This window comes from Tachyglossus aculeatus, chromosome 21 (genome assembly GCF_015852505.1).
Source record: "Tachyglossus aculeatus isolate mTacAcu1 chromosome 21, mTacAcu1.pri, whole genome shotgun sequence".
In the NCBI taxonomy this organism is placed as follows: domain Eukaryota; kingdom Metazoa; phylum Chordata; class Mammalia; order Monotremata; family Tachyglossidae; genus Tachyglossus; species Tachyglossus aculeatus.
In genome coordinates, this window is record NC_052086.1 from 39,518,561 (window position 1) to 39,544,497 (window position 25,937).

The window sequence follows — 25,937 nt, forward strand, 5'->3', positions numbered from 1 at the left end:
TCCACAACGACCTTACAGTCTAGAGACACGGAGATCCGCATTAACATAAATAAATAAATTGCAGATCTGTACATAAGTGCTGTGGAGCTGTGCGGAGGGAATGAATAAAGGGAGCAAATCATTTGCTCAAGGAGTTTGGAAAGAATGATAGGAGGGAGATGGGGCGATAAATGGAGACAGCTCTGGAGTCAAGGGAGGGTTTTTTTAGGATAGGATAGGATAGGTCAGATGTGAAGGGGGTGGAAGTTCCTGGAAGAAAAGAGGGCACGAAGCAGTGGTCAGTATGGGGTGAGGGAAGGGGTGAGAAGCAGGACTTGAGAGGAATGAAGAGTGCGAGCTGGGGTGTAGTGAGATAAGACAGTGTATATTCATTCATTCATTCAATCAATCGTATTTCTTGAGTGCTTACTGTGTGCAGAGCACTGTACTAAGCGCTTGGGAAGTCCAAGTCGGCAACAGATAGAGACGGTCCCTACCCAACAACAGTCTAGAAGGGGGAGGCAGTCAACAACAAAACAAAACATGTAGACAGGTGTCAAAATTGTCAGAACCAATAGAATTATAGCTCTATGCACATCATTAACCAAATAAATAGTATAGTAAATATGTACAAGTAAAATTAATAGAGTAATAAATCTGTACCAATATATGCAAGTGCTGTGGGGAGGGGAAGGAGGTAGGGTGGAGGGGATGGAGGGGAGGAGGGGAAAAAGGGGGCTCAGTGTGGGAAGGCCTCCTGAAGAAGTGAGCTCTCTGTAGCTCTCTCTCTCCCCCTCGTCCCCCCTCCATCCCCCCCATCTTACCTCCTTCCCTTCCCCACTGCGCCTGTATATATGTATATATGTTTGTACATATTTGTTACTCTATTTATTTATTTACTTTACTTGTACATATCTATTCTATATATTTTATTTTGTCAGTATGTTTGGTTTTGTTCTCTGTCTCCCCCTTTTAGACTGTGAGCCCACTGTTGGGTAGGGACTGTCTCTATATGTTGCCAACTTGTACTTCCCAAGTGCTTAGTCCAGTGCTCTGCACACAGTAAGCGCTCAATAAATACGATTGATGATGACGATGATGTAGGGCTCTGAAGGGAGGAAGAGAGCTAGCTTGGCGGCTGTGTGGAGGGAGGGCATTCCAGGCCAGGGGAAGGACGTGGGCCATGGGTCGATGGTAGGACGGGAGAGAACGAGGCCCAGTGAGGAGGTTAGAGGCAGAGGAGAAGAGGGTGTGGGCTGGGCTGGAGAAGGAGAGAAAATGTAGATGTATATGTAGAGAGGAGAGAGCCACCCGAGTGCTTTAAAGCCAATGGGCAGGAGTTTCTGCTTAATGCAGAGAGGATCAGGTGGCAGTGGAGAGAAAAGTTTAGGTCAAATCATAAAGTCAAACCATGTGTACTCAGGGTTCATCCTTTTCAAAGGATACAGAGGAGTTTTGAGAGGGTTCAGGAGAAACTTCAGAAACAGTCGAAGGGATGGAAAATAGAATTATTAAGAGGAGGGCCATCTCAGAGGAACAATCACGAGGTGAGGAGCTTAATCACAGCAAGAGAACTGAGTTAGCCATACAAAGACCTTCTTGTCAGAAGTAACAGATCAGACAATCAAAGGAGGTTATGGAGTCCCCATCAGTAGTCATATTTTCAACGAGAATCAAAGTGGGTGACTTAGTTGGTTTCTTGCCAAATGCAGGCTTCTGGACCAGATAATCTACTGAAACACTTTCCCAGTCTAAAACTCTAGGATTCACTGCTTACAAAATTGAGGGAATGGTGTTTAGGAAAGAATAATGATAACTGTGGTATTATGTGCCAAGCACTGCACTTAATCTCAAATACTCAGGTCGGGCCTAATCCCTGTCCTGAGAAGCAACATGGTTCAGTGGAAAGAGCTCGGGCTTCGGAGTCAGCGGTCATGGGTTCAATGGGTTCAAATCCCGGTTTCGCCAACTGTCAGCTGTGTGACTTTGGGCAAGTCACTTCACTTCTCTGGACCACAGTTCCCTCATCTGTAAAATGGGGATGAAGACTGTGAGCCCCCCATGGGACAACCTCATCACCTTGTAACCTCCCCAGTGCTTAGAAGAGTGCTTTGCACATAGTAAGCGCTAAACAAACGCCATTATTATTATTATTGTTATTATGTGCCAAGTGCTGCACTAAATATCAAATAATCAGGTCGGGCCTAATCCCTGTCCCATATGGAGCTTACTGTCTAAGGAAGAGGGAGAACAGGGATTGGATTCCCATTTTACAGCTGAGGCACAGAGAAGATAAGTGACTTGCCCAAGGTCACACAGCAGGTGGAGCCACACAATTCAATTTAGGGAAGGAGAATGGGTGTATGCAATTCCTGTCCTCAGCACTGACTTCAAAGCAGCCCATCACCTTGCCCACTCCTACCTCAACTCACTACTCTCCTATTGGAAGCAGCAGCGTGGCTCAGTGGAAAGAGCCCGGGCTTTGGAGTCAGAGGTCGTGAGTTCAAATCCCCGCTCCGCCACTTGTCAGCTGTGTGACTTTGGGCAAGTCACTTAACTTCTCTGGGCCTCAGTTCCCTCATCTGTAAAATGGGGATGAAGACGGTGAGCCCCACGTGGGACAACCTGATTACCTTGTATCTACTCCAGCACTTAGAACAGTGCTTTGCACATAGTAAGCACTTAACAAATACCAACATTATTACAACCCAGCCCACACACTTTACTCCTCTAATGCCAATCTACTCACTCTACTTCCATTTCATCTGTCTAGGTGTGATCTAATTCTCTCGCCCACATCCCGTCTCTGACCTCCTCATATCCGACAGACCCTACAAAGCCTTATTGAAGGCACATCTCCTCCAGGAGGCCTTCCCTGACTAAGCCCTCCTATCCCGTTCCCTCCTGCGTCGCCCTGACTTCTTTTATTCATCCCCCCTCCCACCCCCAAACCACTTATGTCTTCACTTCACTTCTCTGGGCCTCAGTTCCCTCATCTGGAAAATGGGGATTAAGACTGTGAGCCCCCCGAGGGACAACCTGATCACCTTGTAACCTCCCCAGTGCTTAGAACAGTGCTTTGCACATAGTAAGCGCTTAATAAATGCCATTATTATTATTATTATTATTAAGTGATTTATTTCTATTCATGTCTGTCTCCCCCTGTAGATTGTAAGCTTGTCATGGGCAGGGAATGTGTCTGTTTATTGTTGTATTCTCCCAAGCGCATAGTACAGTACTCTGCACACAGTAAGTGCTCAATAAATACGATTGACTGACTGACTTTCCCCATTGTACGTGTGGGAAGGAAACCACTGACCAAAAGGGACTCTTCCACATCTTCATTTTTTGTCCTGCTGGAGCCTCTTCGCCCCCCTCCTCATTCATTTATTCACTCAATCATATTTATTGAGCACTTACCGTGTACAAAGCACTGCACTGAGCGCTTGGGAGAGTACAATATATCCTCCTTTCACATTTACCACCTCTGCCTTCAAGAAATATAGAGCTATAAAGCAAATCGTGCTTTGACTGGGATGGCAGAAAGGCATTAAGAACCACAAACACTTCCTGCTATTGGATTTCAGGGAAGCTTCGCTTTTGCACAAGCAAATTGCCTACCTGGAAAAACAAAAAATCACCTAACAGATCTTACGGTTTCTAAATAATGGCAGATAAATCAGGTCGGGCCGGAATGGTTGGCACCGGAGATGTGTGGTGCGTATTGCAACTGCTTAGTTCACATCCATTGATATCACGATCCCAGACGAGTTTATTCGGAGGGAGAAAAGGAAAGACTTGATGGTACATAAATGTCAAACGCCCTTAGATCCCTCAGCTGAATTTCCCTGGAAGCCAAACACAGTCGATTAATAATCACAGCTCCACAACGAGAGCACCGAGTAAATACCATTTTGCCTCAAAAATCCCCGCCCGAGAATGCCCCGTTTATACAATAACTTAATCAATTTTCGTCTGGCTGCCAAATTGAGAAGTAGGTGAGAATCATTCATTAAAATGCAAATGCAATTCAGATGAAATTGGGGAATGCATTTATTACAGTAATTGAGCTTCAGTCAACTGTAGTCACAACACAGATTTTGAACTGCCTTTCAGACAAAGGGAAGTGTCGTATGTTTTTGTGCGTTGATATCTTTGTCAGCCGGCAAATTGAAAAGGTTTTCCGAGTGCTAACGATTTGCGGTGGCAAATTCTTTTCTAGGATTAGATGAGTGGGAGGCTACCCAAAAGTAAGCCTTGAGAGCGTCTGGTGCAGGTGATAAATGGCAAGGCGATTCTGGGTTTACGGCCAACTCTCTGTTCCTTAAATCTCTCTCCCGTTTTTCTGGTGTCAAGATCATCTGTTAATTGTAACCTGTGATGATGATTTATTTATTTATTTATTTACTATTTACTATTTATTTATTTATTTATTTATTATTTATTATTTATTATTTATCTATTTATTTATTTTACTTGTACATATCTATTCTATTTATTTTACTTTGTTAGTATGTTTGGTATGTTCTCTGTCTCCCCCTGTTAGACTGTGAGCCCACTGTTGGGTAGGGACTGTCTCTATATGTTGCCAATTTGTACTTCCCAAGCGCTTAGTACAGTGCTCTGCACATAGTAAGCGCTCAGTAAATACTATTGATGATGATGATGATGATGATGATGATGATGAAGGTTTACTAAATCAGCCCTTCCATTCTTACCCCGTGAGATTAGTGGCGTTTCTTGTCATATGAAAGAGTTGGGCTAAACTTTTGTCATAAGTTCTAGACTGTGAGCCCACTGTTGGGTAGGGACCGTCTCTATATGTTGCCAACTTGTACTTCCCAAGCGCTTAGTACAGTGCTCTGCACACAGTAAGTGCTCAATAAATACGATTGAATGAATGAATGAATAAGTTGGGGTTCGGAAAAGAGACTGTCACGACGAGACTGTGATTCTTCAGGGAACGTGTCTGTTTGTTGCTACACTGTACTCTCCCAAGTGTTTACTACAGTGCTCCGCACACAGTAAGTGCTCAGTAAATATGATTGACTGACTTGTGTCCATATCTTTAACTTATAGATTATAAATTACTTATTTATTTGTTTAACTTATAGATTATAAATTATTTATTTGTAGTAATGACTGTCTCCCCCTCTAGTAAGTGCTCAATAAAGACAACTGACTGACCTGTGTCTGTATCTTTAACTTATAGATGATAAATTACTTATTTGTAGTAATGACTGTCTCCCCCTCTAGTAAGTGCTCAGTAAATATGATTGACTGACGTGTCCATATCTTTAAATTATAGATTATAAATTACTTATTTATTTGTGTTAATGACTGTCTCCCCCTCTAGACTGCAAGCTTGTTATGGGCAGGGTACATGTCTGCTAATTCTGTTGTACTGGACTCCCCAAGTGTTTAGTCCAGTGGTGTGCACATAGCAACACTCAATAAATACCATTGATTGATTGATTGATCATTTACTGCAGTGCACTGCACATAGTAAGCACTTAACATGTAATAATAATAATAATAATAATGGCATTTATTAAGCACTTACTATGTGCAAAGCACTGTTCTAAGCATCAGGGAGGTTACAAGGTGATCAGGTTGTCCCACGGGGGCTCACAGTCTCCATCCCCATTTTACAGATGAGGTAACTGGGGCACAGAGAAGTGAAGTGACTTGCCCAAAGCCACACAGCTGACAATTGGCAGAGCCGGGATGTGAACCCCTGACCTCTGACTCCAAAGTCCATGCTCTTTCCAGTACAGTGATCATCCTCATCAAACATCAGAGAAGCAGCATGGCTCAGTGGAAAGAGCACGGACTTGATAGTCAGAGGTCATGGGTTCTAATCCCGATTCTGCCACTTGTCAGCTGTGTGACTTTGGGCAAGTCACTTAACTTCTCTGGGACTCAGTTACCTCATCTGTAAAATAGAGAATAAGACTGTGAGCCCCACGTGGGACAACCTGATCACCTTGTATCCCCCCAGTGCTTAGAACAGTGCTTGCCACATAGTAAGCGCTTGACAAATGCCAACATTACTATTATTATTAAACTTGGAATCTTCCCAGGGGTCTGTTCTATTCCCTGTTCAGTGAAAGCTTGTCCTGAATTTCCCAAATGCAACATCTCCTGGTCTTGCTGGGATACCACACCAAACACAGGGCCGTCCCAGGGGTCTTGTCCATAAGTCACGGGTTCTAATCCTGCCTCCACTGCTTGTCCGCTGTGTGACCTTGGGCAAGTCATGTCACTTCTCTGTGCCTCAGTTCCCTCAGCTGTAAAATGAGGATTGAGGCTGGGAGCCCCTGTGGGACAGGGACTGCGTCCAACTTGATTTGTCTGTATCCAACCCAGTGCTTAATACAGTGCCTGGAATATAGTAAGCACTTAGCAAATACCACAGTTATTATTATTATCGTTATTATTACATTGTTTGGCTTTCTCTGGATTTCCTAGTGCTCCTGGCTTAACCAGGATACTACACTTACAAACTTCTCTCTTTCGTTTTTTTTATTGTATTTGTTAAGTGTTTACTATGTGCCAGGGACTAAACACAAGGGTAGATAATAATAATAATAATAATAATGATGATGGCATTTGTTAAGCGCTTACTATGTGCGAAAGCACTGTTCTAAGCACTGCGGGGGAGGTTACAAGGTGATCAGGTTGTCCCACGTGGGGCTCACAGTCTTCACCCCCATTTTACAGATGGGGTAACTGAGGTTCCGAGAAGTGAAGTGAGTTTCCCAAGATCATACAGCAGACATGTGGCGGAGGCAGGATTCGAACCCATGACCTCTGACTCCAAAACCCAGGCTCTTTCCACTGAGCCACGCTGCTTCAAAGATACAAGCTAATTGGGTTGGACACAGTCCCTGACCCACATGGGGCTCATAGTCTTAAGCCCCATTTTTTTCCAGATGAGGTAACTGAGGCACAGAGAATAATAATGATAATAATAATAATAATGGTAAGAATGATGATATTTGTTAAGCACTTCTATGTAGCATTCATTCGTTCATTCAATCGTATTTCTTGAGCGCTTACTGTGTGCAGAGCACTGTACTAAGCGCTTGGGAAGTACAAGTTGGCAACATATAGAGACAGGCACTGTTCTAAGTGCTGGGGTAGATACAAGATAATCAGGCTGGACACAGTCCTTGTCCCTCATGGGGCTCAGAGTCTTAGTCCCCATTTTTTTTACAGATGAGGGAATGGAGGCACTGAAAATAATAATAATAATAATAATGATAATAATAACAGTAATAATAACGATATTTTTAAGCACATCTATGTGTCAGGCACTGTTTAAGTGTTGGGGTAGACACAAGATAATCATGGCCTAGTGGCAATAGCCTGGGCTTGAGAATCATAGGTCATGGGTTCTAATCCCAGCTCTGCCATTTGTCTGCTGTGTGACCTTAGGCAAGTCACTTAAGTTCTCTGTGCTTCAGTTACCTCATCTGTAAAGTGGGGATTGAGACTGTGAGCCCCATGTGGAACGGGGACTGTGTCCAACCTGATTGCCTTATATAATAATAATAGTAATAATAGTATTTATTAAGCGCTTACTATGTGCAGAGCACTGTTCTAAGCGATGGAGAGATTACAAGGTGATCAGGTTGTCCCACGGAGGGCTCACAGTCCCAGTGCTTAGAACAGTGAGTGCTTGGCACATAGTAAGCGCTTAACAAATACCAAAATTATTATTATTATTGCTATAATCGGGCTGGACAGAGTCCCTGTTCCACATAGGGCTCAGTCTTAGTCCCCATTTTTTACAGATGAGGTAACTGAGGCACAGAAAATAATAATAATGATAATCATAATAGTAATGATATTTGTCAAGCATTTCAATGTGTCAAGCACTGTTCTAAGCTCTGGGGAAGATACAAGATAATCAGGTCAGACACAGACCCTATCCCACATAGGGCTCACAAGACAAAGTGGTAGGGAGAACCAGGATTGAATTCCCATTTTACAGATCAGGGAACTGAGGTTCAGAGAATAATAATAATAATCATCACCATCATAATGGCATTTGTTAAGTGCTTAACTGTGTGCCAGGCACTGTACTAAGCACTGGGGTGGATACAAGCAGATTGGATTGGACACAGTCCCTGTCCCACGTGGGGCTCACAGTCTCAATCCCCATTTTACAGATGAGGGAACTGAGGCCCAGAAAAATGAAGTGATTTGTCCAAGATCACCCAGCACAGACAAGTGACGGAGCGAGGATTAGAACTCAGGTCCTCTGACTCTCATGTCTGTGCTCCTTCTACTACTGAGAAGCAGTGTGGCTCAGTGGAACGAGCACAGGCTTTGGAGTCAGAGGTCATGGGTTCAAATCCCTGCTCTGCCGATTGTCAGTGGCTGTGTGCCTTTGGGCAAGTCACTTCACTTCTCTGTGCCTCAGTGACAATCTGTAAAATGGGGATTAAATCTGTGAGCCCCCTGTGGGGCAACCTGATCACCATGTAACCTCCCGAGCGCTTAGAACAGTGCTTTGCACATAGTAAGTGCTTAAGAAACTTTGGAGTCAGAGGTCATGGGTTCGAATGCCGACTCTGCCACATGTCTGCTCGGTGACCTTGGGCAAGTCACTTAACTTCTCCGAGCCTCAGTTACCTCATCTGTAAAATGGGGATTAGGACTGTGAGCCCCACATGGGACAATTTGATCACCATGTAACCCCCCCAGTGCTTAGAACAGTGCTCTGCACATACTAAGCGCTTAACAAATGCCATAAAAACCCCCAACAAATACCATCATTATTATTATTATTATTATTAGCACTGTTCCACTGCTCTTTCCGCTGGGCCACACTGCTTCCTTCTATGGTGAAGGAGCATGAATCCTCAAATGAAAATGCTTTTGGAAGCTATGGTATTGTTATCGTGGATAAAAACCGTATCTCTGTCTTTTAAGGAACAGCAAGAGCGGTCATTATTACTCTTATCGGGAACTGTCTCTTACTCCAGAGTTCTAAGTATGAGGCGGAATGAACCTAGCAGGTGGATATGCAAGGCCTTTTCCCAGGGAAACAGAGGCTGACATGTTTCTGGAGGAAATGAGCAAATGAAATGACTTCTTTGCATCATTTGGAAAGTTATTTTTTCCTACATGTAACTCCTTCTGCCATTAAACATCACTGAAACGACTGTGTTGCTTAAATCGCCAAAGGGAATGTGTCATTTATTGTTAGGTAAAAAGCATTACAATATGTCATGCTCAGATTGATAGTAAAACCTCATAAGAGGAGCACACAGTCTTTCTTTTTAGATTCCAATATACACACAAACACACACACCCTCAGAGCTTTTCCCATCAGAATGTCAACTGAGACTCAAATGAACAACGTGAAAAGCAGAAATGATACTGAAAACTTAAAACAGCCATTTTCCCTCCGAATGATGGCAGAGGTAATGATTCAGACATCCAGGCACTCAAATAAGCGTCTCTGCCACGGTCGCGAATTGACTTGAGTCATCGCTTTTGTAAGAGGAGCATTTTTCTGCATTCGAAAACAAAACAAAGCAAAACAAAAAACTGCTAAGTGCCAGAGCAGCAATTAGAAGGATTTTTGCTAGGAGGCAAAGAGTCACAACGGCCCAGGTTTCTAGGTAACTGATCTGAATAAATACGATTGATTGATTGATTGATTGATGGAGTTTTAATTTCTGAGCATCAAAACTACCGTAGGCAGGTCGACAACCTAACCACACCGTTAATAAGTTTCATTTCTCCTCTTCCTTTTCCTCCACCAAATCTCCTTTTTCTGCTCCTGGATTATGTTCTTCCTCATTCATTCATTCATTCGATCGTATTTATTGTGTGCAGAGCACTGTACAAAGAGCTGTGTTAAGCACTTATTATGCCTCAAGTACTGCTTTATGGGCTTGGGTAGATGATAATAATAATAATAATAATGGTATTTATTAAGCGCTTACTATGTGCAAAGCACTCTTCTAAGCGCTGGGGAGGTTACAAGGTGATCAGGTTGTCCCACGGGGGGCTCACAGTCTTCATCCCCATTTTACAGATGAGGTCACTGAGACCCAGAGAAGTTAAGTGACTTGCCCAAAGTCACACAGCTGACAATTGGCGCAGCAGGGGTTTGAACCCATGACCTCTGACTCCAAAGCCCAGGCTCTTTCCACTGAGCCACGCTGCAAGATAATCAGGCCGGATAGTGTCTCTATCCCACATGGGGCTCACAGTCTAAGTAGGGGGGAGAATTGGGATTGAATCCCTATTTCTCCTCTTAATTATTATTATTATTATTATATTTGCTGAGCATTTACTATATGCACTGTGCTAAGCGCTGGGATAGATTCAAGATAATTAGTTTGACCCAGTCCCCGTCCCAAATGGGGCTCAGTCTGAGAAGGGGGGAGAACAGCTCCTGAATCCCCATTTTACAGATAAGAAAACTGAGGCAACAGAGAAGTTCCACTGTGGAATGTGTCCACCAACTCTGTTGTATTCTCTCGCTCAATAAATACCATGGAGAAGCAACATGGCCTCACGGGTACAGCAAGAGGCTGGGAATCAGGAGGATCTGGGTCCTAATCCCGGACCTGCCACATGTCTGCTGTGCGACCTTAGGCGAGTCGCTTCATTTCTCTGGGCCTCAGTTCATTTATTCATTCATTCAATCGTCTTTATTGAGCGCTTACTGTGTGCAGAGCACTGGACTAAGCGCTTGGGAAGTACAAGTCGGCAACATATAGAGACGGTCCCTACCCAACAACGGGCTCACAGTCTAGAAGGGGGAGACAGACCACGAAACAAAACATGTGGACAGGTGTCAAGTCGTCAGAACAAATAGAATTAAAGCTAAATGCACATCATTAACAAAATAAATAGAATAGTAAATATGTACAAGTAAAATAAATAGGGTAATAAATCTGTACAAATATCTATACAGGTGCTGTGGGGAGGGGAAAGAGGTAGGGCGAGGGGATGGGGAGGAGGAGAGGAAAAAGGGGGCTCAGTCTGGGAAGGACTCTTGTTGGAGGTGAGCTCTCATTGGGGCTCTCAGTTCCATCATCTGGAAAATGGGGATTAAATAAAATAATAATAATGATGACATTTGTTAAGCACTTACTATGTGCAAAGCACTGTTCTAAGCACTGGGGGGATACAAGGTGATCAAGTTGTCCCAAGGGGGGTTCACAGTCTTAATTCTCATTTTACAGATGAGGTAGCTGAGGCTCAGAGAAGTTAAGTGACTTGCCCAAGGTCACACAGAAGACATGAGGCAGAGTTGGGATTCGAACCCATGACCTCTGACTCCAAAGCCCATGCTCTGTCCACTGAGCCACGCTGCTTCTCACAGCCACGCTGCTTGTCACAGCCACGCCGCTTCTCACAAGACTGTGAGCCCCATGTGGGACAGGGACTGTGCACAACCCTGTTACCTCGTATCTACCCCAGCGCTTAGTACAGTGCCTGGCGCAGAGCAAGCACTTAAAAAGTACCACATTTATTATTATTATTAATAAATACCATGGACTGATTGTGTTTATAGCTATAATTCTATTTATCTATTTTGTCAGTATTGACACCTGTCTACTTGTTTTGTTTTGTTGTCTGTCTCCCCCTTCTAGACTGTGAGCCTGTTGTTGGGTAGGGACTGTCTCTACCTGTTGCCGAATTGTACTTTCCAAGCGCTTAGTACAGTGCTCTGCACACAGTAAGGGCTCAATAAATATGACTGAATGAGTGAGCCCCCTCCTTCCTGTTCCCCTCCTCCCTCTCTCCAACCCCCCCGCCTTACCTCCTTCCCTGCCCCGCAGCACCTGTATATATGTATATATGTTTGTTGTATTTATCACTCTATTTATTGATTTATTTTACTTGTACATATTTATTCTATTTATTTTATTTTGTTAATATGGTTTGTTTTGTTCTCTGTCTCCCCCGTCTAGACTGTGAGACCACTGTTGGGTAGGGACCGTCTCTAGATGTTGCCAACTTGTAATAATAATAATAATAATGATGATGGCATTTGTTACCACTGTTGGGTAGGGACTGTCTCTAGATGTTGCCAACTTGTAATAATAATAATAATAATGATGATGGCATTTGTTAAGCTCTTACTATATGCAAAGCACTGTTCTAAGCGCTGGGGGGGTTACAATGTGATCAAGTTGGCCCACGTGGGGCTCACAATCTTAATCCCCATTTTTACAGATGAGGTAACTGAGGCTCAGAGAAGTTAAGTGGCTTGCCCAAGGTGACACAGCAGACTTGTGGCGGAGCCGGGATTCAAACCCACTACCTCTGACTCCAAAGCCCGGGCTCTTTCCACTAAGCCACACTGCTTCTCAACTTGTACTTCCCAAGCGCTTAGTACAGTGCTCTGCACACAGTAAGTGCTCAAGAAATCCGATTGAATGAATGAATGAATGAATGAATGAGTGAAAGAATGATTGATTGATTAAGTGAATCGCCTAAAGTCACAGAGCAGGCAAGTGACGGAGCCAGGATTAGAGCCCAGGTCCTCTGATTCCCATGCCCTGGCTCTTTCCACAAGACACGCGGCCTCTCATATATGCCCCCCACTTCTAATTTAAGACCTAAGAAGAGACAGTGGCATACGGCAGACGATCAGACAGTCAGCCACTCCGCGCTTCTCGTTTCATTCGACCGCTCTGGCGCGGTGAGATGTGTGAGGGAAGCTTGCTAAAACTCTGGAATGGCTGCAGATCTGCAATGCTTTAATAAGTCGCTGGTGTGAGGAGGAATTTGAGGAGGGAAACGGGTTGGACGATATGCTTTTCAGTCCAAAATATGCTTTGCAGTCCAAACTTGCAAACTCGGAGCGGCCCAATTCCTGGCTATTCCTTTGAGACGCTGAAGACGTCTGTAACTTTCATACCATAACGTTTGTGAAGTTAAGTCACAGAGCCCTTGTATGTCATTCATTCATTCAATCGTATTTATTGAGCTCTTACTGTGTGCAGAGCACTGTACTAAGTGCTTGGGAGAGTGAAATACGGGGAATGTCTGCTTATTGTTCCTAGACTGTGAGCCCACTGTTGGGTAGGGACTGTCTCTATATGTTGCCAACTTGTACTTCTCAAGCGCTTAATACAGTCCTCTGCACACAGTAAGCGCTCAATAAATACGATTGCTTGATTGTTGTATTTACTCCCCCAAGCACTTAGTACAGTGTTTTGCTCATAGTAAGCACTCAATATATATTTGTATATAATTGCACATATCATGGGTTCAAATCCCAGCTCTGCCACTTGTCAGCTGTGTGACTTTGGGCAAGTCACTTAACTTCTCTGTGCCTCAGTTCCCTCATCTATAAAATGGGGATTAAGATTGTGAGCCCCATATGGGACAACCTGATCACTTTGTATCCTCCCCAGTGCTTAGAACAGTGCTTTGCACATAGTAAGCACTTAACAAATACCAAAATTATTATTATTATTATTATTATTATTTTATTAATGATGCATATATATCTATAATTCTGTTTATCTATTTTGATGGTATTGATGTCTGTCTCCCCCTCCTAGGCTGTGAGCCCGTTGTTGTGTAGGGATTGTCTCTATCTGTTGCCGAATTGGACTTTCCAAGTGCTTAGTACAGTGCTCTGCACACAGTAAGCACTCAATAAATATGATCGAATGAATATAAACATTATATATTTAATATATACATTAGATATAATTTATGAGTAAATATAAATATAAATAAACACATATAATTGAATGAATGAATGAAAAACAATATAACAACAGAACAGACACATTCCCGGCCTACAATGAGCTTACAGTCTAGAGGGGGAGACAGATTTTAATAGAAATAAAGAAATGAGAGATATGGACATAAGTGTTGTAAGGCTGGGCGGGGGGGATTTCATTCATTCAATCGTATTTATTGAGCGCTTACCGTGTGCAGAGCACTGTACTAAGCACTTGGGCAGTACAAGTTGGCAACGTAAAGGGGATGAATAAAGGGAGCAAGTCAGGGCTATGGGAGAAGGGAGTTGAAGAAAAGAAAACGCGGGGCTTAGTCAGGGAAGGCTTCTCGGAGGAGATGTGCCTTCCATAAAGCTTTGAAGAGGGGGAGAGGGTTGGAGAAGAGGAGGGAAGGCATTCCAGGCCAGAGGCAGGATGTGGGCAAGAGGGTGGCGACGAGATGGATGAGATTGAGGTATGATGAGAAGGTTGGCATTAGAAGAGCAAAGGCCCCTGTATTGATGCAGCTAAAGACTCAACCAAACTGCAAGTGGATCTGACTGGTAAGTTAGTATTTTTTTCCTCCTCTGGTGTACTTATATCTAATTAAATGCTGCCATTTCTTTGTTAAAGTCATTATTTCTAAGTCATTTACCATTATGGAACACTGACCCATTGTTGGATGATTTATTTGTGTTTCGTTAAAATGTCAGAAGTTTCTGTAAGGAACTTGAAAATACTGAAATAATTTTATGTATTAGCATTTCAATGGTAATAATATCAAACCACATGAGAAAATAACTTCAACCTTGCATCTAACAAATACAATTGATTGATTGATATGGATATATGTTTGGATGGATTTATTACCCTATTGATTTATTTTGCTTGTACATATCTTTTCTCTTTCTTTTATTTTGTTAATATGTTTGGTTTTGTTCTTTGTCTCCCCCTTCTAGACTGTGAGCCCACTGTTGGGTAGGGACTGTCTCTATATGTTGCCAACTTGTACTTCCCAAGCGCTTAGTACAGTGCTCTGCACACAGTAAGCGCTCAATAAATACGATTGATTGATTGATTGATTGATTGATTTCCTTCTGCAATGGTCTCCCTCCCCTCTCTGACAGGCCAGATCGTTAAAATCTGAATTCGAGGGAGAATAGCTACTGAAAGCAAGCGGCCTAGTGAAGAGCAAGGACCGGGAAGTGAGAAGGACCTGGATTCTAATCCTGGCACCACATGCCTGAGAAGCATGAGAAGCAGTGTGGCTCAGTGGATGGAGCCCGGGCTTTGGAGTCAGAGGTCATGGGTTCAAATCCTGGCTCCGCCAACTGTCAGCTGTGTGACTTTGGGCAAGTCACTTCACTTCTCTGTGCCTCAGTTACCTCATCTGTAAAATGGGGACTAAGACTGTGAGCCCCCTGTGGGACAACCTCATCACCTTGTAACCTCCCCATTGCTTAGAACAGTGCTATTCTCTGTGCATCAGTTACCTCAACTGTAAAATGGGGATTAATACTGTGAGCCCCCTGTGGGACAACCTGATCACCTTGTAACCTCCCCATTTCTTAGAACCGTGCTTTGCACATAGTAAGTGCTTAATAAATGCCATTATTATTATTATTATTCTCTGTGCATGAGTTACCTCAACTGTAAAATGGGGATTAATACTGTGAGCCCCCTGTGGGACAACCTGATCACCCTGTAACCTCCCCAGTGCTTAGAACAGTGCTCTGCACATAGTAAGCACTTAATAAATGCCATTATTATTATTATAGTACAATAGACACATTCCCTGACCACAACGTTATCATTATTATCTCTGTTACATTATATTCTCCCAAGCACTTAGTACAGTGCTCTGCACAAAGTAAGTGCTCAATAACAACAACCAGTTGACTGACCACAATTAGAGAAGCAGCGTGGCCTAGTGGAAAGAGCACAGGCCTGGAAGTTAGAGGACGTGGGTCTAATCCCGACTCTCCCAAACGCCTGCTGTGTGACCTTAGGCAAGTCACTTCCCCATCTGTAAAATGGGGATTAAGACTGTGAGCCCCACGTGGGACAACCTGAATACCTTGTATCTACCCCAGCGCTTAAAACAGTGCTAGGCACCTAGTAAGCGCTTAAAAAAATACCATTATTATTAATAAGGATTATTATTACTACTTCCCTTGTGTTAGTTCCTGCTGTTTTCCTCAATGCTGTTCAGAAGCTAGCTCTCCAGACCTGGTGGAAAACACTTGCATAATCTGTTTCCCGCTGCGATCCGACAATGCTAATACTTCACCGTTTATTTGCAGCAGCCTGTAACTAAACCCTACCATGGGTAAATCATCTCTTTGCGACCCACGACTTGCCGTAGAGTTGCCAAAAATGTTGTTGTTTTTCAACCCCACACATTAAATTTAGGAACGCTAGACGCTCTGGAGGAAATATGTCACAAGAATAAAGAGTCAACCCAAGCAAAACACCTCTAGTGTCAACTTCAACTAGGAAAAATGCCCTGAGCAGGATTTAGGCTGCTTGGTAGAACAGAACATATGGCAGAACAGCCGAAAAAAGAAGCAGTTAGATTTTTATTCTTTTTAGCGTCGTGTTCAATTGGCCGTGAAAACGGGGCTTGACGCTACTCAGTTGCGAGTAGGTTGAAGTATTAAATAATAATGCAAGAGACAGTGGTGGCGCTTCTACCCAGGACTGGATGGCTTCAGACGTGGAGGAGGTACGTTTTCGTTAATAACACACCTCATTTAATACTGGGCACCAGCTATGGTTTAAATTCCTTTCTCAAATGAACAGCAACCAACGACCTCCTTTTCCTCTGGAAACGGCCCAGTGCTTTTGAAAGTCGAAGCCTTTTTTCCCTCCCCAAACTTTCCTCCTACCTCCCGTTCCTTCCCCTTGTCTGAGCTCTTGAGGAGCACTGAGATAGAGGACTAGTCAAACAGGATGTTCTACTGCTAATCAGATGTCGTTTTCCATCTTACCCTTCACGACTTTGAACCAAATGCCCTCCGCATTCTGCAAAGTCTGCACGGCGTCAGGAGAGCTTTTCCAAAACGTACACCGAGGCTACCATTTTGGCTTTGTAGAAGACCCTTTCCAAATATTCTTCCAGCCCAAAGTTGGTGTCTTCTCTTGGAAGGGTTGTAAATAGATTCTAATCCCAAGCCTTCGTGAACTGAAGTCTTGGTTTTAGTTAATTAATAATAATAATAATAAAGATGGCATTTGTTCAGTGCTTACTATGTGCAAAGCACTGTTCTAAGCGCTGGGGAGGATACAAGGTGACCAGATTGTCCCGCATGGGGCTCACAGTCTTAACCCCCATTTTACAGATGAGGCACAGAGAAGCTAAGTGACTTGCCCAAGGTCACACAGCTGACAACTGGTGGAGCTGGGATTTGAACCCATGACCTCTGGCTCCAAAGCCCATGCTTTTTCCATTGAGACATGCTGCTTCTTGCTGCTTTAGTTCCGTGTTAAAGGAGGGATCTCCTTTCCCTATCTTTCTCCTCTCCTTCCTGCTCCGTTCACTGTGCTGAATGATGAATTTGGCTTTTAGGGAAGCAGGGTGGCCTAGTGGAAAGAGCACAGGCCTGTAAATCAGAGCTCTAATTCCGGCTCCACTATGTGCTGTGTGACCATTCATTCAGTCATATTTATTGAGCACTTTGTGCAGAGCACTATACTAAAGGCTTAGGAGAGTACAATATAACAATAAACAGACACATTCCTTGTCCACAATGACTTTACAGTCTAGAGCGGGGGAGGTAGATATTAATATAAAAAAACCCACTCTCCCATCTTCAAAGCCCTATCAAAATCCCATCTCCTCCAAAACCCCTTCCCTGAATACCACTTCATTTCCCCACCCTCTCTCCCCTCCCTTCTGCATCACTTATTCATTCGTTCATTCATTCAATCGTATTTATTGAGCGATTACTTTGTGCAGAGCACTGTACTAAGCACTTGGGAAGTACAAGTCGGCAACATCTAGAGACGGTCCCTACCCAACAGCGGGCTCACAGTCTAGAAGGGGGAGACAGACAATAAAACAAAACATGGAGACAGGTGTCAAAATCGTCAGAACAAATAGAATTAAAGCTATATGCACATCATTAACACAATAAATAGAAAATATGTACAAGTAATAAATAGAGTAATAAATCTGTACTAATATATATACAGGTGCTGTGGGGAGGGGAAGGAAGTAGTGCAGGGGGGATGGGGAGGGGGAGAGGAAAAAGGGGGCTCAGTGTGGGAAGGCCTCCTGGAGGAGGTGAGCTCTCAGTAGGGCTTTGAAGGGAGGAAGAGAGCTACCTTGGGTCTCTAACTCTGACAGTCCACCCCAAGCCCCACAGTACTAATTTACATATTCATAAAGTCATACTTATTGAGCGCTTACTGTGTGCACGGCACTGTACTAAGCGCTTGGGAGTGTACAATAGAACAATAAACAGACACATTCCCTGCCCGCCACGAGCTTACAGTCTGGAGGGGGAGACAAACATCAATACAAATAAATAAATAAACAAGTATAAATAAATAAATAAATAGATAGACAGACAAATAAATAAATATATAAATAAATAAATGAATAAATAAATAAATAAATAAATACCATTTACACAAGCTGTAATTTGTTTTCAGTTCCCTATGAGCAGGTATCCTGTCTTACCAAACCCTACTGTATTGGACTCCTTCAAACAGTACAGTGCTCTGCACGCAATAAGCTCTCAATAACTACCACCGATTGATAAAGGTGACCCCCAAAGCTGGCTCCAGTCTAGCACAGATTTGACAAGTGCAAGAAAAAGCAGAATTATTAGTTTCCGGGAACACTTCTGTTCTAGCACCTTAGTATCACTGTTGACTTTTTTTTATTATGGCAAAACTTTGCTGATTCATATTCATCTGCTGGTGGATTCTGACCCTCAGGTCTTAACTTATCGAAGTGCCTTTTGTTTTTTGAACAACCATTTTTCACTTTGATTTTATTTCTGTCGTGCAGTGGGAAAAGCCACCCCATTTGTGACCTTGAGCAAGTCACTTCACTTCTCTGTGCCTCAGTTTTTTCATCTGTAAAATGGGGAATAAATACCCATTCTCCCTTCTACTTAGGCTCTGAGCCTCTCCTGGGACCAGGACTGTGTCCAATCTGATTATTTTGCCACTACATGGGTGCTTAGTTTGGTGATTAACAAAGACGATAATTGGCATTTGTTAAGCGCTTACTCTAAATAATTGTGGTATTTGTTAAGTGATGATGATGATGGTATTTTTTAAGCACTTACTGTGTGCCAAGCACTGTTCTAAGTGCTTGGGGGGATACAAAGTGATGAGGTTGTCCCACGTGGGGCTCACAGTCTTAATCCCCATTTTACAGATCAATCAATCAATCGTATTTATTGAGCGCTTACTATGTGCACAGCACTGTACTAAGCGCTTGGGAAGTACAAATTGGCAACACATAGAGACAGTCCCTACCCAACAGTGGGCTCACAGTCTAAAAGGGGGAGACAGAGAACAAAACCAGACATACCAACAAAATAAAATAAATAGGATAGAAATGTACAAGTAAAATAAATAAATAAATAAATAGAGTAATAAATATGTACAAACATATATCCATATATACAGGTGCTGTGGGGAAGGGAAGGAGGTAAGATGGGGGGATGGAGAGGGGGACGAGGGGGAGAGGAAGGAAGGGGCTCAGTCTGGGAAGGCCTCCTGGAGGAGGTGAGCTCTCAGCAGGGCCTTGAAGGGAGGAAGAGAGCTAGCTCTGAGGCATAGAGAAGTGAAGTGACTGTTTTTAATGGCATTTATTAAGCGCTTACTATGTGCAAAGCACTGTTCTAAGTGCTGGGGAGGTTACAAGGTGATCAGGTTGTCCCACGGGGGGCTCACAGTCTTAACCCCCATCTTACAGATGAGGTAACTGAGGCCCAGAGAAGGGAAGTGACTTGCCCAAAGTCACATAGCTGACAACTGGAGGAGCCGGGATTTGAACCCATGACCTCTGACTCCAAAGCCCGGGCTCTTTCCACTGAGCCACGCTGCTTCTCGAGTGCTTACGATGTGCCAAGCACTCTTCTAAATGCTAGGGTAGATAGAAGGTAATCAGGTTGGACACGGTCACTGCCTCACCTGGGGCTCACACTCTTGATACTACGTGCCAAACACTCTTCTTGCTTTGCACATAGTAAGCGCTTAATAAATGCCATCGTCATTATCAGATTTTCTCATTAATTAATTATTAATTTAATTATCGCATTGGCTTTGGGTGACCAGATGGCTGCCCCATATTAATAATAATAATAATAATAGTAATAATGATAATAATAATAATAATGTTGGTATTTGTTAAGCACTTACTATGTGCAAAGCACTGTTCTAAGCGCTGGGGGGAACACAAGGAGATGAGGTTGTCCCATGTGGGGCTCACAGTCTTAATCCCCATTTTACAGATGAGGGAACTGAGGCACAGAGAAGTGAAGTGACTTGCCCAAGGTCACACAGCAGACATGTGGGGGAGGCAGGATTCGAACCCACGACTTCTGACTCCCAAGCCCGCACTCTTTCCACTGAGCCACGCTGCTTCAATAATAATACTACTACTAATAATAATAATGATAATAGTAATAATAATAATAAAATTGTATTTATTAAGAGCTTAACTATGTGCCAGACACTGTACAAAGTGCTGGAGTGGATACAAGAGAGAAGCAATGTGGCTCAGTGGAAAGAGCACGGGCTGGGAGTCAAAGGTCATGGGTTCGACTTCCGACTTGCTGTGTGGCCTTGGGCAAGTCACTTCACTTCTCTGAGCCTCAGTTACCTCTTCTGTAAAATGGGGATTAAGACTGTGAGCCCCACGTGGGACAACCCGATCACCCTGTACCCCCTCAGCGCTTAGAACAGTGCTTTGCACATAGTAAGTGCTTAACAAATGCCAACATTATTATACAACCAGATCGGGTTGGGCACAGGCCCTGTCCCACGTGGGGCTCACAGTCTCAATCCTCATTTTACAGATGAGGGAACCGAGGCCCAGAGAAGTGAGGTGACTTGCCCGAAGTCACACAGCAGACAAATGGCGGAGCGGAATTAGAACTCATAACCTCCTGACCCTCAGGCCCGGGCTCTGTCCACTACGCCATGCTGTTGGGCAAGTCACTTCACATCTCTGCCTCTCCATTTCCTCATCTGTAAAAAATGGGGATGAAGACTGTGAGCCCCCCGTGGGACAACCTGATCACCTTGTAACCATCCCAGCACTTAGAACAGTGCTTTGCACATAATAAGCACTTAATGATGCCATTATTATTTAGGGAAGAAGCGTGGCTCAGTGGAAAGAGCCCGGGCTCTGGAGTCAGAGGTCATGGGTTCAAATACCAACTCTGCCAATTGTCAGCTGTGTGACTTTGGGCAAGTCATTTACCTTCTCTGTGCCTCAGTTCCCTCATCTGTCAAATGGGGATTAAGACTGTGAGCCCCCCGTAGGACAACCTGATCACCTTGTAACCTCTCCAGCGCTTAGAACAGTGCTTTGCACATAGTAAGTGCTCTACAAACACCATCATTATTATTATTATTATTATTAAAACTGTGAGCCCTATGGGGGACAGGGACTGTGTCCAATCTGATTAACTTGCGTCTACCTCAGAGTTTTGTTCATAGTAAGTGCTTAGCAAATACCATAAAATAAAATAAATAAACCAATATCTGCCTTCCTTCTTTCCGAAGCCGCCCCAGATGAGTTCCTCGTGAGGCGAAGTTCTCTTACCTGGTGTAGCGGAGATCTCTCTTGAGGTCCGTCATTTCTTTCTCCCGGGATTTAACTTTCTGCAAAGGAGGCTTAGGAACCTAAGGGAAAACAATGGGGGTTGAATGAAAAGTTTGCCAAATGACAGCGGGAGGTAACAATATAGTCCAGAAGCAGTTTTATTTTTTATGGCATTTATTAAGTGCTTACTGTGTGCAAAGCACTGTTCTATCAGTTGAGATGGTTGTGTCTTGTGTTTGTTTCTGCTTTTACTAGTGGGCCTAGGAGTCAGAGGACCTTAGTTCATTCGATTGTATTTATTGAGTGCTTACTGTGTGCAGAGCACTGTACTAAGAACTTGGGAGCATACAATACAACAATAAATAGACACATTCCCTGCTCTCAACAAGCCCACAGTCTAGAGGTGGGGAGACGGACGTCAACACAAATAAGTACATGACAGATAATAATAATGACATTTATTAAGCACTTACTATCATCATCAATCGTATTTATTGAGCACTTACTATGTGCAGAGCACTGTACTAAGCACTTGAGAAGTACAAATTGGCAACATATAGAGACAGTCTCTACCCAACAGTGGGCTCACAGTCTATGTGCAAAGCACTGTTCTAAGTGCTGGGGAAGTTACAAGGTGATCAGGTTGTCCCGCGTGGGGCTCACAGTCTTAATCCCCATTTTACAGTTGAGATAACTGAGGCACAGAGAAGTCAAGTGACTGCCCAAAGTCACCCAGCTGACAATTGGCCGAGCCGGGATTTGAACTCATGACCTCTGACTCCAAAGCCTGGGCTCTTGCCACTGAGCCACGCTGCAGATATGTACAGAAGTGCTGTGGGGCTGGGAGAGGGGGTAAAAAGGGAGCAAGTCAGGGCAATGCAGAAGGGAGTGGATAAATATGATTTATCAATAAATAAATTGATAAATACGATTGATGATGATGATGATGATAAAGAGAAAACGTAGGGTTTAGGCAGGGAAGGCTTCTTGGAGGAGATGGTCCTTCAATAAGGCTTTGAAAGTGGGGAGAGAAATTGTCTTCTGGATTTGAGAAGCAGCGTGGCTCAGTGGAAAGAGCCCAGGCTTTGGAGTCAGAGGTCATGGGTTCAAGTCCCGACTCCTCCAATTGTCAGCTGTATGACTTTGGGCAAGTCACTTCACTTCTCTGGGCCTCAGTTACCTCATCTGTAAAATGGGGATGAAGACTGGGAGCCCCACGTGGGACAACCTGATCACCCTGTAACCTCCCCAGGGCTTAGAACAGTGCTTTGCACATAGTAAGCGCTTAACAAATGCCATTATTATTATTATTATTATTATTATTAGTCAGGGAAGGCCTCTTGGAGGAGATGGTCCTTCGATAAGGCTTTGAAAGTGGGGAGAGGAATAGTTTTCTGGATTTGAGGAAAGAGGGTATTCTAGGACAGAGGTAGGATAGAGAAGCAGCGTGGCTTAGTGGAAAGAGCATGGGCTTTGGAGTCAGAGGTCATGGGTTCGAATCCCTGCTCCGCCACATGTCTGCTGTGTGACCTTGGGCAAGTCACTTCACTTCTCGGAGCCTCAGTTACCTCATCTGTAAAATGGGGGTTAAGACTGTGAGCCCCCCGTGGGACAACCTGATCACCTTGTATCCCCCCAGCGCTTAGAACAGTGCTTTGCACATAGTAAGCACTTAACAAATGCCATTATTATTATTATATAGAGAATATATAGAGGTAAGATATAGAGAAGCAGCGTGGCTCACTGGAAAGAGCATGGGCTTTGGAGTCAGAGGTCATGGGTTCAAATCCCGGCTCCGCCAATTGTCAGCTGTGTGACTTTGGGCAAGTCACTTCACTTCTCTGTGCCTCAGTTACCTCATCTGCAAAATGGGGGTTAAGACTGTGAGCCCCCCGTGGGCCAACCCGATCACCTTGTAACCTCCCCAGCGTTTAGAACAGTGCTTGGCACATAGTAAGTGCTTAATAAATGGCATCATTATTATTATATAGGCTAGGGGAAGGCGGTGAGATAGGTGAGAATGAGGCACAGTGAAAAGGTTAGGATCAGTGGGGCAAAGTATGCAGGCTGGGTTGTCGAAGGAGAGTAGTGAGATGAGGTAGGAGGGGGGAAGGTGATGGACTGCTTTAAAGCCAAGGGTGAGGAGTTTTTGTTTGATACCTCCCTTCTCTCCTTCTCCAGCCCAACCTGCACCCTCCGCTCCTCTGCCGCCGCTCACCTCCTCACTGGGCCTCGTTGTTTCCCGTCCCGCCGTTGACCCCTGGCCCACGTCCTCTCCCTGGCCCGGAATGCCCTCCCTCCGCACATAATAATAATAATGATGGCATTTATTAAGCGCTTACTATGTGCAAAGCACTGTTCTAAGCGCTGGGGGGATACAAGGTGATGAGGTTGTCCCACGTGGGGCTCACAGTCTTCATCCCCATTTTACAGATGAGGGAACTGAGGCACAGAGAAGTTAAGTGACTTGCCCAAAGTCACACAGCTGACAAGTGGCAGAGCCGGGATTTGAACCCATGACCTCTGACTCCAAAGCCCGTGCTCTTTCCTACTGAGTCACGCTGCTTCTCTTGGCGCACATCCGCCAAGCTAGCTCTCTTTCTCCCTTCAAAGCCCTATTGAGAGCTCACCTCCTCCAGGAGGCCTTCCCACACTGAGCCCCCTTTTTCCTCTCCCCCTCCCCATCCCCCCGCCCTACCTCCTTCCCCTCCCCCCAGCACCTGTATATATGTACAGATTGATTATTTATTTTACTTGTACATATTTACTATTCTATTTATTTGGTTAATGATGTTCATCTGCTGATGAACATCTCCCTGCTGAGAGCTCACCTCCTCCAGGAGGCCTTCCCAGACTGAGCCCCTTCCTTCCTCTCCCCCTCGTCCCCCCTCCATCCCCCCATCTTACCTCCTTCCCTTCCCCACAGCACCTGTATATATGTATATATGGTTGTACATATTTATTACTCTATTTATTTATTTATTTATTTATTTTACTTGTACATTTCTATCCTATTTATTTTATTTTGTTGGTATGTTTGGTTCTGTTCTCTGTCTCCCCCTTTTAGACTGTGAGCCCACTGTTGGGTAGGGACTGTCTCTATGTGTTGCCAATTTGTACTTCCCAAGCGCTTAGTACAGTGCTCTGCACATAGTAAGCGCTCAATAAATACGATTGATTGATTGATTGATTGATTGATTGATCTAGCTTTACTTCAATTTATTCTGATGACTTGACACCTATCCACATGTTTTGTTTTGTTGTCTGTCTCCCCCTTTTAGACTGTGAGCCCATTGTTGGGTAGGGACCATCTCTATATGTTGCCAACTTGTACTTCCCAAGTGCTTAGTCCAGTGCTCTGCACAAATTAAGCGCTCAATAAATACGATTGAATGAATGAATGAATGAATGCCAGGGTGGATGGGCAACCCCTGGAGGTTCTTGAGGTTCTTATGTCCAGATCCGTAATTTTTTATTAATGTCTCTTTCCCCCTCTAAGAATGTAAGCTCCTTGTGAGCAGGGAACATGTCTACTAATTCTGTTTTATAGTACTCTCCCAAGAGCGCAGTGAGAGTTTGATAAATATGATTCATTGAACACAATCAGTTGAGGAATAATAATAATAATAATGATGGTATTTGTTAAGCGCTTACTATGTGCAAAGCACTGTTCTAAGCGCTGGGGAGGTTACAAGATGATCAGGTTGTTCCCACGAGGGGCTCACAGTCTTCATCCCCATTTTACAGACGAGGTCACTGAGGCCCAGAGAAGTTAAGTGACTTGCCCAGAGTCACACAGCTGACAGTTGGTGGAGCCGGGATTTGAACCCATGACCTCTGACTCCAAAGCCCGTGCTCTTTCCACTGAGCCACAAGACTGAACGCTTCTTGTAGAAAAATGATCTGGGCAGCAGAGTGAAGTATGGACTGGAGTGGGGAGAGACAGGAGGCAGGGAGGTCAGTGAGGAGGGTCATTCATTCATTCTATCATTCAATTGTATTTATTGAGCGCTTACTGTGTGCAGAGCACTGTACTAAGCGCTTGGGAAGTACAAGTTGGCAACATATAGAGATGGTCCCTACCCAACAATGGGCTCACAGGCTAGAAGGGGGAGACAGACAACAAAACAAAACATGTGGACAGGTGTCAAGTGATCAGAATAAATGAAGGCAGGGTAGGCTAAGTATTTGGATCAGAGTAGAAGCAGTTTGAATGGAGAGGAAAGAGACTATTTCAGAGGTGTTGTAAAGGTAGAACTGACAGGATTTGGTGACAGACCGCATGTGGGGGCTAAATAATAATAATGGCATTTACTAAGCGCTTACTATGTGCAAAGCACTGTTCTAAGTGCTGGGGACGTTACAAGGTGATCAGGTTGTCCCACGGGGGGCTCACAGTCTTAATCCCCATTTTACAAATGAGGTAACTGAGGCACAGAGAAGTGAAGTGA

The 25,937-nt window shown here is 44.0% G+C and overlaps 1 protein-coding gene across 1 annotated transcript in view; it reads right to left on the reverse strand.

Moving 5' to 3' along the window:
- Positions 1-25,937, reverse strand: part of CCDC60 (coiled-coil domain containing 60) — a 189,706-nt gene that overhangs the window by 66,684 nt on the left and 97,085 nt on the right. Inside the window, exon 3 of the mRNA XM_038763713.1 lies at positions 21,487-21,566. Within this exon, the coding sequence (XP_038619641.1) occupies positions 21,487-21,566 (80 nt within the window). The remainder of the gene's footprint in view (positions 1-21,486; positions 21,567-25,937) is intronic.